At 46.7% G+C, this 16,687-nt stretch overlaps 1 protein-coding gene across 2 annotated transcripts in view; it reads right to left on the bottom strand.

Moving 5' to 3' along the window:
- Nucleotides 1-16,687, bottom strand: part of TMEM175 (transmembrane protein 175) — a 40,917-nt gene that overhangs the window by 11,544 nt on the left and 12,686 nt on the right. For both annotated transcript variants that reach the window (XM_054032638.1, XM_054032637.1), the window contains 4 exons: nt 14,839-14,890; nt 7,790-7,825; nt 4,876-4,959; nt 1,494-1,658 (listed from right to left, as the gene is read on the bottom strand). In XM_054032638.1, coding sequence (XP_053888613.1) covers nt 1,494-1,658; nt 4,876-4,959; nt 7,790-7,825; nt 14,839-14,890 — 337 coding nt within the window. The remainder of the gene's footprint in view (nt 1-1,493; nt 1,659-4,875; nt 4,960-7,789; nt 7,826-14,838; nt 14,891-16,687) is intronic.

The following is a 16,687-nucleotide window of genomic DNA, read 5'->3' as shown; positions in this document are numbered from 1 at the left end:
TTATCATACTGCTTCCTGTGATCTAAAAGCCTTCACGGCATGACAGTGGTTCTGATTAAGCCACGTGACAGCAGGTAACCAAGAAACAAACCAGTGTTCTGGAAATTCCGTGGCACAGAAATTTGACATGGGAAAGACTTTAAAATCACTGAGTCTATGGGTTCCCAACCTGGGGGGTTTCAGTCAGCCATAGGAAGTTGCGACCTAGATGGGAGTCATGACGCAACCGTCTTTTCAGCTGTACTGATTTGGGAGGGAACGAGAACCACTGACTTAATCCACTCGTTAGCTGGTGTCAGAGCGTCTCCTGTGTTACAATATCTAGCGCTTTGCGTGGACGTGCTTTAAATCTGCTCAGTGACGGGGCTTCAACTGCTGAATTATACAAGGTTACAGGTGTGTATTATGATTAGTATAATACTTTAGTAGGCAGAATACTGAATGTGACTAATGAAGTTTGTTAGGTCACACTTTCAACTAGCACAGCGGTTCCCAAACTTCAACAACCTGTGAACCCCTTTCACTAAAATGTCAAGTCTCGCAAACCCCCTCCTCAAAATGAATATTTCCAGGGATTTTCTCCTTTATCGGAGTATAAATTATAAAAGCAGTGATCTGGGAAATATAAAATTTGTTTTTATGACATGCATATTACACACTATTTATTATTAAAGCAACAGAGGGTCCTGTGGCACCTTTGAGACTAACAGCTGTATTGGAGCATAAGCTTTCGTGGGTGAATGCGTCTGACGAAGTGGGCATTCACCCACGAAAGCTTATGCTCCAATACAGCTGTTAGTCTCAAAGGTGCCACAGGACCCTCTGTTGCTTTTTACAGATCCAGACTAACACGGCTACCCCTCTGATATTTATTATTAATTATTATTATTACAGTATTTTTATTACATTATGAAAATGGTGACACTCTTCCAATATCTCACTTTCGTAGCTTGTATCACTTTGAATAAGCCTGTTATAAGACAAGGCTCCTGTGTTTCATCAAGGAGTATCAGATGTGAAACAGCAGGAAGGTATTTAAGAAGCCAACTCAAAGAGTTCCTCCTACACAAGCATTCAGGTCTTGAGCAGTCCAGGCAAACAATGCACGTTACAACAAAGCTTAAACTTGTTCTTCATAATAATTAAAAAAAAAAAAACAATACAAGCTGCCTATTTAATTTTAAAAATAGCAAACAATATCCACCTCCCTTTCCATTTCTTAGAAGGAGTCTTGAAGTTTAAATCTCCTCAGTGTGATAGATAGGCTTGCTTTGATCTGTTTAGCTCTTGGAAGTCCAGGGGCTCTGAGACTGCTGGTCCCGTGCTGCCCGGGGTCCCTAGGGCCAGCTCTGTCCGCCATTATGGAATTTTCCCCCCCCCTGAGAACCCCCTGTAACATTTCGTGAACCCCCAGGGGTTCACAAACCCCAGTTTGGGAACCACTGAACTAGCACAACATGTTTTTTAGAACGATGGTTGTTTAAAGAACTTACCATTGGGATAAAGAAAAAGGAGAAGATGGCAGCTAAGAAGCAGAGTACCGGTCCTCTTAGAATGATCTGCAAGATATGATGTTTGTAGAAGACCTGGTTTTCAGACACCTGTATCTGGTGATTCAGCAAGTAGGGATGATAAAAGCCATAGGCTACTATCACGGCCTGCAGAGAGGAGAAAATTATTGATACTGGTTTACAGTGGATATTTAGACAAGTCAAAGCTGTAATTCTAAATTTGGACCCAAAAACAATAGAAAACCTCTAATACAACAAGCCCCAGAGCATGCTAACCTCTGCTCTCTGCTCTTCTGAGAAGGGCTGATCTGACAGGAATGGAGAGGGGAATCTCACAGGCTCTGGCACCGCAGAACAGTAAGGTTACGTCTGCACTGCTGCTGGGACCGAGCCTCCAGCCCGGCTAGACAGACTGGCTCTAGCTCTGCTGAAGCCAGTGCACTAGCAGCATGGACGCTGCGGCTCAGGATAGCCACCTGAACTCAGATCCAGGGAGTCAGGCGGGCCTGGACGGGGGCGGTTAGCCTGAGCCGCTGCCCACACGGCTATTTCTGGTGTGCTAACTTGTATGGAGCTAGTGGGAGTCTGTCGACCTGGGCGGAGAGGCTCGCTGCCAGCTGCAGTGTAGACTACCCTAACGTGCCTGGTGCAGGGGCTAATGGAGGACGTATACATCACCACCTTTGCACAGATAAGCAAGACCCTGGGCCTTATTATGCTGAAGTGCAAGGAGACCCACCCCAGCAACTAGCAGGCAGCTAGGCATTCCCCCAGAAGAAACCACACGCCGCAGGTCAGGGGAAAGTGGGACCTATACAGAGGAAAGGGATTTGTGAAGGTCAGTCCCAAAGGGTTTAGGTAAATACTTGAACTTCAGATATGTATCTAAACCAGTCTCTGAACTTTTCCACTGACATCAGATTGTGCCTAGGACTCCACTGTGCTAGGCGCTGTACAAACTTGAAACAAAAGCATGGTCCCTGCCCCCCAGAAGCTTTCAATCTAATGAATCTCTTTCCATCTTTAACCTGTTCACCAAATCATTTAAACACACACACACACACACACACACACAAATGTTTCACTGCCCACTCCCGCTAGCCCAAGGTCACCCCACTTTGGTAAGAAAGTGACGGGATCTTTCAGACAGTATTTCTGCCCCACATGGATAAATACAAATTGACAATTTTACCCGAAGAGAAGAATGTAATCATTTCTACTAATTGAAATCTGTTTGCTTGTGCAAATGACAAGATTTCACCCAACAATTTGCAATTACTGAAGAAAGCATCTGGTTTGGCAAACCAACCGACGGTGAAACGAACAGGCTGGCCAAGCTGTACCAACTGCTTTCCACGCTCTTCATGCCAACGGAGGCTGGAAATGGTGCGTGAAGTGAGGAATCCATTTTTTTTTCTTCTGATAACTACTGCAGGACCAGGTGCTTAGAAACACTTTCAGGACCAGAAACCACTTTAACTGGTTCCTTGCCATGGCAGGCCATGAGCTATTGCACTTACTAAATCAGGGAGAGGGCTAGTGGCTTGAGAGGGACTGTGAGTCAGAAGGCTGGGTTTTTTTCAGCCTCTGCCACAGACTCGTTGTTGTACCTAGTTATAACACCTAGTTATGCAGAGATTTTGTATTCTTCCCCCACCACCACACCCCATATGACATTTTTGTTGTGTGTCTGCACTGCGCCTAGCACAATGGGGTCCTGCTCCATGAGTGAGGCTCCTTGTGCAAAATAAGTCCAGAGGCAGGTACAGATGTTAAAAATGCCGGACAATCTAGCAGCACAGAACTCGGTCTCAGGTCCGGCTGAAAGGGAGCCATTGCAGAGGTAACAGATACTGGATACATCCACCCAGCTAGATGATAGGATGTGTAAATTACATCTCCCTGTGCCCACAAGTCACCTAACTCTCCAGGAGGAAACTCATTCCGAGGGAGAATGGAACCACCGCTTCTCCCCCTTGGTGTTTTTACCTGGCAAGGACTGATTTGATTTCCACCAGTAAGTCACTAGGCAGGAATGCACTAATCAGTGCATCTTCTAGCCACACCCACTCAATGGCAAGGGCTGCTTCCTTTTCAGGCAGTGCTGGCTCTGACACCACCATTGACAAGGAGGTAACAGTTGCCTTGGATCACGGCAGTCTCGCCTCACTGGGCTTTGACTTACCAGGGTCCTGAGCAGCAGAAGCAGATGTAAACTTTGGCTTGGATTTAGCACACTAAGATTTGTGTGACTACGGAGAGGCTTTGCAGAGTAAACATTACAAAAAGTTTGCAAAGATTTTAGTAACTGGGACATAGGTGCTGGGGGTGCTGCTGATCCCCCCTGTCTTGAAGTGGTTTCCATCATAGTGGTCTGCATTTTGGTTCAATGGCTCTCAGCAGCGCTGAACTGGGGTTTCATTGTCCCTTCAGAAAGCAAGTCCTCTCCTCAAAAACCTCAAGGCTGCTAATGTTTAAAATCTGGTGTTCAAAACTTTCAGCCAATATAAATCACTCCATTCAAGCTGTAGCAGTTCAACAGAGCGGCAAGTAAAATCATACTGGGGTTCAAATGGAAAGATATGGTAAAGTGAGAGTGACGATTGCGAAGTCCACTCTTGAAACCTACCTGGGCTAGAATGCATGTATTTTACTAGAGAACGGGAGTTCCCATACTTCCAAGTAAAGAGAGAGTTTATTTCTAGATCTGGTGATTCATAAAATATCGTGATTTAAATCTGTCACTTGTCTTTCACAACCATTGCCTCAATACAGTCTAGTATAATCCTGGACTTAATACACGAAGTTATGGTCCTGTGACCAGTGTAATTTTCAACCCGTCGATAAAGGGAACTATTTCATTGAGACTTGCTGTTCCCTTATACTTAATGGTTACAAGTAAGGTGGAGCCCTTGTACCTGAATTAAAAGGCTTGCAGAACTAAATATCGAGCAGCCGTTCAGAACTCCAGCAAGGGGGGAAAAATCATCATAATACAGTCCATCAACTGCTACTTTTGTAACCTTTTGAGTTCCTTTTTAGAACAAATTTATCATGATTCAATGGGGTTTGAACTTCCCGATTTGGTTGCATCTGTGTCTTTACTGGCATTTCAAGTGCTTTTACATTTTTTCATACTTGACTTGGGATAGTGAAAACAGTCACCACATGATCTGGCACTTGTCCGAGTTACCAATCTTGCACTATCACAAAAACCATACACTAATAATAGCAACATCACAACATTTTATATGAAGCTTTCCTAATGTTCTAGATCTACTATTAATAAATCTAATTGTACTTCCATCTAATAAAATCTAGTCTCTAATAATGAATGGAAAAAGTAAATGAGTGACACCCATACCTGGATAAGACCGATGACAACAGCACAAGTGCTAAACAGGAAAATACCAAAAGGTACACCTGGAAAGGAGGCCATTAAGGAAAACTACAAGAAAAATGTAAACAAGTTAATCACTTAAAGGAGAGCAGCAGAGATGAGGAACGTACTAGTTCTACTTTTATTTAACCTTAAAACTTGAACAATCCAAACAAGACAAATTCCTTCTTGGAATAACTCCACTGACTAAGCTACAAGCATGCCCAACTCATGCAATACAGGGCTTCCACAGTCACTGGGGTGTTCATAGATTTGGGGTTGCAGGAGCTGTTAAATGCTAGAGACAGGCCCAAAGCAACTGACTAACCCTGAATTCCTTCATACCAGCTTTGGGCCCCAATCCTGCAAGTGACTCTGTATGACCAGATCCCCGCACCCGTACCGTACTCACTGCAGGACTGAGGACTCAGTGGCTACGGTCCTCACCAGGACCGCTATGTCTGCTGCTTTAGGCTGAGCCTGCTGTATATACCAGGTTGCAAACAGTGCATTAGAAGGGTGGGGAGATTGCTAAATCCAACTCCCCAACGTTGGGAAATGCCAGAAATAAGTCGGCCTGTGCAACCTGAATTCAGTCCCCTCGTGCGGATCCATTAGAACAGTCTTTAGTTACATGATCCAATACTTTGCGCCACAGGACCTCTGCCTCGTTTAGTGCACAAGACGAATGGTGCTCAGTGAATGGGGCGTGATTCGAGATTTCCTTTTATCCTCACGAGCCAATGTGCAGCCCTAAGCCGCATTAATGCGCATCACCCAAGCCCTGCACTGAAAAGAGACTCAATTAATTCCCTTAAGGGATTTTCTACTGTGCTTGTCATCGGAATCTAGGGCCTGCCATACTACATCAGACCTGAGTCCACCGAGCCCAGTGCCCTGTCTCGGACAGTGGCCAGCACCAGAGGAAGATGTAACAACCCCTCGGGAGCAACTATGGGATAATCTGTCTCCCACCTTAGGTCTCTGTGATGCTGGCAGATCAGGTGCCAGCTCATGCCAAGGCCACTGGGCCTCACTGAACGCTGACAAATGCATAGCTGGAAACCAGTCTGGCTCACCTGTGTGTTAGCATTACTGTTATAAGAACACGTTTCAGTGTTTAGAAATGCTTGTAGGATGTGGCATGTATTAATCTTACTTCTAATGTCCGTATCCCATGTTATAAGGTAATGTTAAACGTTTGCTCTATCACTACAAAAATATTTGCTAAGACTGTAAACCCCCCCCAGTCAGGAGAGAAGCATTACCAAGTGTGAAATACCAGTTTATCACAAGAGGTGTCTTCTCCTCCCTAACGAAAGGCGGCCCATTGACACCAGACAAGCCATTGTGGAATATCACTGGACAAAAGACTTTCTTGATTGCTTCCCCCACTCCCCTGAAGAGGGTGCACACGCCCGCATCCCAACACAGCTTGAATGCTGGGGGAAGGGAATAAAAATCCCTGTTAAAGAGAAACTGCTATCCCTATGCTGCCTGAACTCTCAGGGGGCAAAGATTTCTAAGCATAAGCAAGGGGTCCCCAGCTGTTGAGCTTGAGTTAGCCATAAAGAACATAACAGCCATTCCGGGTCAGATCAAAGGTCCATCTAGCTCACTATTCTGTCTTCCGACAGTGGCCAATGCCAGGTGCCCCAGAGAGAATGAACAGACAATCATCCAGTGATCCATCCCCTGTCACACATTCCCAGCTTCTGGCAAACAAAGGCTAGGGACACCATCCCTGCCCATCCTGGCTAATAGCCATCGATGGACCTATCCTCCATGAATTTATCTAGTTCTTTTTTGAACCCTGTTATAGTCTTGGCCTTCACAACATCCTCTGGCAAAGAGTTCCACAGGTTGACTGTGCGTTGTGTTAAGAAATACTTCCTTTTGTTTGTTTTAAACCTGCTGCCTAGTAATTTTATTTGGTGGCCTCCAGTTCTTGTGTTATGAGAAGGAGTAAATAACACTTCCTTATTTACTTTCTCCACACCAGTCATGATTTTATAGACCTCTATCATATACCCCTTAGTCATTTCTTTTCCAAGCTGAAAAGTCCCATTCTTATTAAGATCTCCTCATACGGAAGCCGATCCATACCCCTAATATTTTTTGTTGCCCTTTTCTGAGCCTTTTCCAATTCCAATATATCTTTTTTGAGATGGGGTGACCACATCTGCACACAGTATTCAAGATGTGGGCGTACCATGGATTTATATAGAGGCAATATGATATTTTCTGTCTTATTATCTATCACTTTCTTAATGATTCCCAACATTCTGTTCGCTTTTTTGACTGCCGCTGCACATTGAGTGGATGTTTTCAGAGAACTCTCCACAATGACTCCAAGATCTTTCTTGAGTGGTAACAGCTAATTTAGACCCCATCATTTTCTATGTATAGTTGGGATTGTGTTTTCCAAGGTGCATTACTTTGCATTTATCAACACTGAATTTCATCTGCCATTTTTTAGCCCAGTCACCCAGTTTTCAGAGATCCTTTTGTAGCTCTTCACAGTCTGCCTGGAACTTAACTATCTTGAGTAGTTTTGTATCATCTGCAAATTTTGGCACCTCACTGTTTACCCCCTTTTCCAGATCATTTATGAATATGTTAAATAGGACTGGGCCCAGTACAGATCCCTGGGGGACTCCACTATTTACGTAGGATATATAGAACTTGTGTGTGAAATTAATAAACTCAAAACAAGAAGCCCTAATCACGTTTTAATGTGTTCAGCTTTTAGGATTATCAGAAAAATAATACATATGCATTGCAGTGGGGTTCAGGTGTCGTAATAATGCTCTCTAGGGTTTCTGAATGCTTTGATTAGGTATTTTTTAGAGTTAAAGCAGCCATATTAAACATGAATGAAAATGTAACACTTACTTACCGTGTATGGCAAGAAAGTTATGAGCATCATACATGCCTAGAAGGAAAGGGGAAAAAAGCATGTTTGAAACACAAGCTCGATTAAGTCCTGGGAGTCCATCACTGTTAGAATTATTTATTTGTTGGTGTCATTCCTAATGTAGGCATTACCTCAAGAAAAATCATTTGTTCCTGAAGTTGCTACCTGAACCCTACAGGAAATGGATCACTATGGAGCAGATGTAAGTGTTTTCTTAGGCCAAGTCTACATTATAAACTTACGCTGGTATAATTACGTCGCTCAGGGGTGTGGAATATCCGCACCCCGAGCGATGCAGTTATACTGACCTCACCCGCGATGTAGACAGCGCTGCGTTGAGGGAAGGGTTTCTCCCATTGACATAGTTACCATCTCTCGCCGAGGTGGATTAACTACGCCAACAGGAGAAACTCTCCAATCAGCACAGTAGTGTCTTCACTGAATTGCTCTATGGTAGACCTGTCCTAAGTCAGAATATTCAACAGAGCTGACCTTTTGGCCTTGACACTTCAACTCCAGGCTTAGCAGTATTAGAATGTCTTCCATAGTTTTATACAGATATATATTTTGTTTTTATAGCAGATCTATAGTTAGTTTATTATCTTATTTCACTTCTTAGGCCTTCTAAAGTAGTAATGTAGAAATTTGATATTTCCCCTGTGTTTCAAACATCTCTAATTTGAGCTGGTTGAAAGTAAACATCTATCTGATCCACAATGTTTCACATAATAATTAAAAAAAATAATAATAAAAAAAAAATAAAACAAAAGGGAACCTCAACCACATAAAGATGTATTGTCTTAAAAGCGATGTAAGAAGAGGATTAAATGTCTTTACAATCAATGAATTCTTGAGGAACTGGTTGTGTTATCTTAGGCCTTGTCTACGCTGGTAAGTCTCTGCGCAGTAAAGCAGCTTTCTGTGTTGTAACTCCTGAGGTTACACACTGCCAAGCCAGTTAGCGCACAGAAACTGCGCAGCTGCAGTGCTGTAAAAAAGCCATGACGAAAGGCTTACAGCTTTCTGTGCCAGGGATACGGGGCCATGGTGCCAGTGCAGACACCCAGGTCAATTACAGCGCTGCGATTGGCCTCCGGGAGGTGTCCCACAATGCCTGTTCTTGCCTCTCTGGTCATCAGTTTGAACTCTACTGCCCTGCCCACAGATGACCAACCGTGAGCTCCACCCCTTAAATTCCTTGGGAATTTTGAAAGTCCCCTTCCTGTTTGCTCGGTGACGCGTGCAGTGCTCTCAGCGCATCTTTCCAGGTGACCACGCCTGCTCCACGCACCAGGCGATCCCCCGCTTGGAGCAATGCCGAGCTACTGGACCTCATCAGCATTTGGGGAGAGGAGACTGTTCAATCCCAGCTGCACTCCAGCCGTCGGAATTATACCTACGGACAGATTTCCCGATGCATGACAGAAAGGGGCCATGACCAGGACACACTGTAGTGCAGGGTCAAAGTGAAGGCGTGGGAGGCAAACCGCCGCTCCGGTGCTGCACGCACAAGCTGCAGGCTCTACAAAGAGCTGGACGTGATACTCAGTGGCGACCCCACCTGCACTGCGAAGGCCCCTGTGGATACTTCGGTGGCTCGTGTGCCAGTCGAGAATGGACTGAGCCCGGAGGAGGAAATCTTGGACGAGGATGTGGAGGGAGAGGGAGACCCAGAGGCAGAGGACTCGGAGGTCAGAGATGCATGCAGCCAGGAGCTCTTCTCTACCCCAGAGGAGGCTAGCCAGTCACAGCTGTTGAATCTTGGCAAAGCACAAACAGCACAGGAGGCCCCTGGTAAGTGGCTTTGATTCTGGGAATTGCTGAAGTGAGTTGCTGAGGGCAGGAGGGTTGTACAGAAAACAGGCTTTTGTCTGTATGATGCGCGTATCACCACATGCCTAGTCTGAGCGGCGGACAGGGTGTTGATTGACTCCTTCACTTCACGGGAATCTGCCTCAGATCTCCACGAAACTCTCATGGAGATATTGGGCAATCCGCTGCCGCAGGTTTTTTGGCAGAGCTCCTTTGTTTCTTGCCCTATTAAGGGTAACTTTCCCGCGGCACTCTGCTGTCACAGGGGCGCAGGGGGGGACCATTGCTGCACACAGGCGAGCCGCAAAAGGGCCAGGGCGGAAGCGGCAGTCTTGGAGAAGACCCTCCCTTGATTCCCTGCTCACCCTCAGCAGCGAGATATCTTCCATAATGAACACAGCCTGTGGAAAGTGTTGGGACAGTATGATTATAAGGCATCCCCTACAGTGCTGGCTCTCTCCAAGAGCCACGTGCCCAGTACCGTCCTGGAACACTGAATTTCCGTGCCCCTGAGGCTACTCACCATTTTGGGGGTTTTGTGGTTCATGTGTGCTTGCCTGGGGTCAGCCAGTTAGTGACAGGTACGTGAATAGTGGCTGTGTTTTAAATCACTGAATCAGTGGGCTGTGTTTCGCAAAGAATGCTGCTTCTGTAAAATGTTGCGTTTTGGCTTCACAGAGATGACCTTGGGAGCCCAGCCTCCCTCTTTGTCATCGCTGACTGAACGGCTGTGCAGAATTAGAAAGCGACCACGAAGAACGAAAGAGGACTTTCTGCGTGATGTTATGATGCACTCCGCGGCCGAAAAACAAGAATTGAAGGAGTGGCGGGACAGCGAGAAAAGGGACCGAAAGGAGAATGCGGAGCACCAGAATGAAGCCACGGAGCGGCTCTTAAACGTTATGGAGTGCCAAGCGGACACTCTCCAGGTGCTATTAGCACAGCAAATGGAGCAGCTCCACGCCTGCCCTCCCCTGCAGCCACTGTCGCAAAACTCTTTCCCATGCACCCCCCAGACTCTGCCAACACACTCTTATCAACCTCCTGGCTCCGGTCTGTACCTGCTGCATTCTACTCCTGCCCAGTCACAGTCCAGCCCTGCGGACTCCCAGTGCCCACTTCACTCACACCCGTCCCTCTGCAGTTTAGCCCTGCTGAAATACAGTACCCGCTGCACTGCACTCCACAGGAGAAGGATGGATAGGATACCTGGACATACACAAATCTTTAACCGTTCTGGGACCCCACCTCTTCTTGGGACCCTCCCTTCCCCCTTCCAGGCTGATGTGTGGGGTTTTTTTTTGTTTGTCTCTCGCCTCCAGTTGTTGTTTATTAAAAGAATTATTTTGGTTTGAAAACAAACAATCTTTATTATAGGAATTGAAAGCAAACAGAGCCCTGCAAAGCAACAGGCAATTTTCTTAACCCTTCATAGTGCATTGTCTGCACCAATCACAATCACCTTCTAGCGTTACAAGCACTGCACTCCCAAGCATAGCAACAAATATTAGTGGCTTTCAGTTTCAAATTGCTGCCTCAAGGCATCCCTGATCCTTATGGCCCCACACTGCACCCTTCTAATAGTGCTGCTCTCTGGCTGTTCAAACTCAGCCTCCAGGCGCTGAGCCTCAGTAGTCCAGCCCTGCGTGAAACTTTCCCCCTTCCCTTCACAAATATTATGGAGCATATAGCGCTGCTGTCAAGGTGTCCCGTAAATGGCTTCATAAGCCACGGCATTGAGGGGTAGGCAGGGTCACTTAGGATCACAATGGGCATTTCAACTTCCCCTACGGTGATCTTCTGGTCCAGGAAGAAAGTCCTCACTTGCAGCTTCCTGAACAGGCCAGTGTTCCAAAAGATGTGTGCGTCATGTACATTTCCAGACCAGCCTGCGTTAATGTCCATGAAACACCCCCGGTGATCCACAAGCGCCTGGAGAACCATTGAGAAATGCCCCTTCTGATTAATGTACTCGGTGGCTAGTTGGTCTGGTGTCAGAATTGGAATATGCGTCCCATCTATCGCCCCTCCACAGTTAGGGAAGCCCATTTGTGCAAAGCCAGCCACAAAGTCACACACGTTGCCCAGAGTCACATTCTTTCGGCGCAGGATGCGATTAATGGCCCTGCACACTTCGGTCAACACGAGTCCAATGGTCGACTTTCCCACTCCGAACTGGTTAGCGACTGATCGGTAGCAGTCTGGAGTAGCCAGCTTCCACAGTGCAATCGCCACGCGCTTCTCCAACGGCAGGGCAGTTCTCATTCTAATGTCCTTGTGCCGCAGGGCTGGGGCAAGCTCATCACACAGTCCCATGAATGTGGCTTTCCTTATCCAAAGTTCTGCAGCCACTGCTCGTCATCCCAGATGTGCATGATGATGTGATCCCACCACTCAGCGCTTGTTTCCTGAGCCCAAAAGTGGCATTCCACGTGGTCAGCACCTCCGTGAATGCCACAAGCAATCTCGTGTCGTAGCTACTATGCGTGGTGAGATCAACGTCGCACTCCTCTTGCCTTTGTAGTTTAAGGAATAACTTCACTGCCACTCATGACGTGTTAGTGAGAGCGAGCAGCATATTGGTTAACAGCGCGGGATCCATTCCTGCAGACTGAAGAGGCAGAGCAGAGTGCGCAGTATACAAACCGTTGAAAGATGGTGCCAAATGTGGACAGATGCACAGGGATTGCTGGGATGCGAAACACCCAGGATGCCCCGCAACCCCCTCCGCCTTCCCACAACTCTTAGCGGCAGAAGAGGAAGAGATGCACTGTGGGATAGCTGCCCAGAGCGCACCGCTCTGAATACTGCTGCAAGTGCCGCAAGTGTGAACATGCTATTACGCAGGCAGCTGACAGTGTGAACACACAACAGCGGTTTCCCTTCTGCGCTCTCTAAGCGGCGCTGTAACTGCCAGCGCTGTAACCCTGCCAGTGTAGACACACCCTAATGGTATTTAAAGTCAGTCTGTTGTAAGCAGAATCATTTTAAAATTTCTATTTCATTAAATATTGTGACATGTGGACTGTAAACGGAAGTGGTTTAAAACAATAGAATAAAGCAGTGGTCTCCAACTTTTTTATGCACAAGATCACTTTTTGAAAGTAAGATCAACCCAGGATCTACTCTGCCCCTTTCCCCTTCCCTCCATCGCTCGCTCTCCCCGACCCTCACTCACTTTCACCGGGCTGGAGCAGGGGGTTGGGGTGCAGGAGGGGGTGTAGCTCTGGGCTGAGGTCGAGTGTGGGAGGGGATTCCGGGCTGAACCTGGGGCAGAGGGTTGGGGTGCAGAAGAGGGCGAGGGGTGCAGGCTCCGGTTAGGGGGCGCTTACCACAGGCTCCCACTCAGCAGTGCAGCGCGGCTCAGGCAGGCTGCCTGCCTGCCCTGACCCCACGTTGCTCCCGAAAGCGGCTGGTTGCTGGCAAGTCTATGTCGCCCCAGAAGGGGATGGGGGGACAGCAGGTCTCCATGCGTTGCCCGCGCCCGCTAGCGCCTCCTCCGCAGCGCCCATTGGCCAGGAACCACAGGGATGATGCTGGGGGCGGGAGCAACGCACGGAGCCGCCTCACTGCCCCGTCCCCCGCCAGGGACTGCAGAGACGTCCCAGCAGTCAGCCGCTTCCGGGAGAGGCGTGGGGCCAGGGCAGGCAGCCTGCCTGAGCCCCGCTGCGCCGCCGAACTTTTAGCAGCCCAGCGATCGCAATCGACTGGCAGAGGTTCCAGGATCGACCAGTTCATTGCGATCAATGGGTTGGTGACCACTGGAATAAAGTATCATGAAAGACAGGATAAATGCATCACTCCTTCCACTAGAGGGCAGCATCCCCACAATAACAATACAGCTATTACAGTGTTATTCGTTAAAGAAAACTCTCCAAACACGCTAACAAGTAAACCAATAACTTTTAAGGTATTATCTTTAACCTAAAATAAGATTTAGGATAAATGTAAAGCTCATTAAAATGGTTCAAGAACCCAAGTGGTCACTCAGTAGTAGACAGCTTTAAAAAAAACCAAAAACCTACAATTAATCCTGTACTTCAAATATTCATATTTAAATATGAGTTTTTGAAAAAACTAAATAGAAATCGGCTCCAAGCCATTACCTGTGATCTAAACCCACTCTCAGGGCATTGGACAAGGTGAAATCCTGATTTCTGCAGTTTGGGCTCATTTCTTCTATGCAGAGCTAGGAGTCCAGCCAGCATATAGACCACTAGAGACAAGAGCTTCCTTCAGAATTCCCCTCTTGACTTACCTCACGTGCACGCCAGACTAACCTGCTACTAAACATTTCTTCAGCTCATGGCTGAATTTCTCTAGGCAATTTCAGTTTCCCTTACAGCAGGGGTGGGCAAACTTTTTGGCCCGAGGGCCACATCCCCGGGTGGGGAAATTGCATGCAGGGCCATGAATGTAGGGCTGGGGCGGGGGGGCAGGATGGAGTGCGAGGTGTGTGTGGTGGGTGCGGTGTGCAGGAAGGGGCTCAGGGCAAGGGACTGGGGTGCAGGAGGGGTGCAGGGTGCAGCAGAGGGCTCAGGGCAGGGGTGCAAGAGGTGTGGGCTCCGGCCCGGTGCTGCTTACTTTGAGTGACTCCGGGGTGGCAGCAGCGCACAGCGGGGCTAAGGCAGGCTCCCTGCCTGTCCTGGCCCAGCGCTGCTCCCGGAAGTGGCCAGCATGTCCAGCAGGGGCTCCTGGGGATGGGATGGGACATGCGGCTCCGCCGCCGCTGCCCTCACCTGTGGTTACCACCCCTGAATCTCGCATTGGCCATATTTCCCTATTCCCGGCCAATGGGAGCTGTGGGGAGCGGTGCCTGCAGGTGAGGGCAGTGCACGGAGTCCTCTGTCCCCATCCCCCAGAGACCGCAGGGATGTGGTACCGGATGCTTCTGGGAGCGGTGCAGGGCCAGGGCAGACAGGGAGCCTCCCTTAGCCCCGCTGCGCCATGGGGCTGGCAATCCCACGGGCCGGATTGAAAGCCCTGACGGGCCGGATCCGGCCCATGGGCCGTAGTTTGCCCTTCTCTGCCTTACAGAAAAGGGAAATTAAGCTGCATGATTCTGACTGTTTTCCTATTTGGCCAATTTAAACTACTCAGATTAAAAAGACCTTTGTTGACAGTATCTGGATACAAATAGAACAAAAAGTGTAGCTCTATCAGCCTTTATACATCTCAACCTGCATTTGTTGGTTCAACTATGATTGATAGAGACTCACCAAATTTAGAAGGGCAAGAACATCATCTATAAGTTCTATCACCTGAAACAGTCTGCAAAAACAAGACAAAAAGTCATGAACCAACCTACTTATAAAAATAGGCATTGATAACATTATATCGTAAACACATTTCCAGTGTTCGGCAATTTATATAATAAGCAGCAGTGGCAGCTAGCAATAAATATCTGTCTGACTGAAAAAACAGGTATCTGATGATCTGAAACATAAAAACATTTGTTTATTAAGAAAATAAAAATGCTAGATAAAGAAATCCAAATTCAATTGCTGAAGGGGTGGTTATTAGTGAATCATTGCTTTCTAATTTTTAAAGGGCAGTTGGGTCAGAAAGGAGACTATGTAAAATGGGCATTTTCTTACTCTACGGATGTTTCTTATGTCATTCTGAATCCTATTGGTTTACTGAAATACATTTTCACTACTGCTGCAGAGCCAATACAGATGTGAAAAAGTGAGCTGAACTTTATTGACTCTCACATCAACAAAATTATTAACGGAGGCCGTAATCATGCAAACATGTGAGTAACCCCACTGAAGTCAATGGATCTACTCATGTGCTTAAGTGGCCCTAAAACTCTGACTGTAGGGTCATAGTCTGAACTCATTTAAACTCATGAAATTCAACTGCAGACAACGGTGTTGCTCAAATGTGAAACACAGGCAAATTTTCACCAACAGAAACTTTGTTTACTGGTGATGGACGAACCAGAAAGAAGCCAGACTGATGTACATATTCCAAAATAAATTTGCAGGTGTGGCAGTTAGAATAAATTTGCAAATTTTAATTTGCAAATAGAGCAAGGTTCATCTGGAAATCTTTGAGATCTCTGAATAGCATTTGAGTCATTTTTCAAAGTAGACCCAGATTATGAGGTTTTGTTAAATTCATCAGTCTCAGAACGTGCATGAAAACCAGTTTAGATTATCCCCCCCCCTACATTTGGCTTTGGGGAGGGTGGAATTATTCTGGTTCTCATTGCATTTTACTTAGAATAAAAAAAGCAAGGTTAATAGGTTAAATATTTTTTTTTAATGTCTGTAGATTTAATTTTATTGTATTCCTTTATTAATCTATAAAGTATACTGATCACTGAACAAAGGTCCTCCCACAAACTGTTCCTTAACTTATTAACAACATAAGAACGGCTATACTGGGTCAGACCAATGGTCCATCTAGCCCAATATCCCATCTTCCAACACTGGCCAATGCCAGATGCTTCAGAAGGAATGAACAGAACAGGTGATCATCAAGTGATCCATCCCGTCGTCCACTCCCAGCTTCTGGGAAAGAGAGGCTAGGGACACTCAGAGCATGGGGTTGTGTCCCAGACCATCCTGGCTAACAGCCATTTATGGACCTGTCCTCTGTTAAATTATCTAGTTCTTTTTTGGACCCTGTTGCGAAGGCCAAAATTGTAACATCACCCAACAACGAGTTCCACAGGTTGACTGTGCATTGTGTAAGGAAAGTATTTCCTTTTTGTTTTAAACCGGCTGTCTATTAATTTCATTGGGCAATCCCTGATTCTTGTGTTATGTGAAGAAGTAATAACACTTCCTTATTCATTTTTTCCATGCCAGTCAAGCGTGACGGACTTCTCGGGGGGCAACCTGGAACTGGGGTACGGCTGAACCCTCTGGCATACCAATCTGGGCCTCCTTATACTGGATTCCATCTTGTGCTTGTACTTTTCCACAAACTGCTGGGGACTTTGCTTGGAACAAAGAAGTTCCCTCCACATGGCAGAAGCTATAAAGGGGGGAAGCAACATCATCACTTGGCCTCACCCCCCGCACAACTCAACACCTGGAAGCACCTGAGAAACAAAGA

This window comes from Malaclemys terrapin, chromosome 6 (genome assembly GCF_027887155.1).
Source record: "Malaclemys terrapin pileata isolate rMalTer1 chromosome 6, rMalTer1.hap1, whole genome shotgun sequence".
Classification (NCBI taxonomy): Eukaryota; Metazoa; Chordata; order Testudines; family Emydidae; genus Malaclemys; species Malaclemys terrapin.
This window is presented reverse-complemented; position numbering and strand designations above follow the sequence as displayed.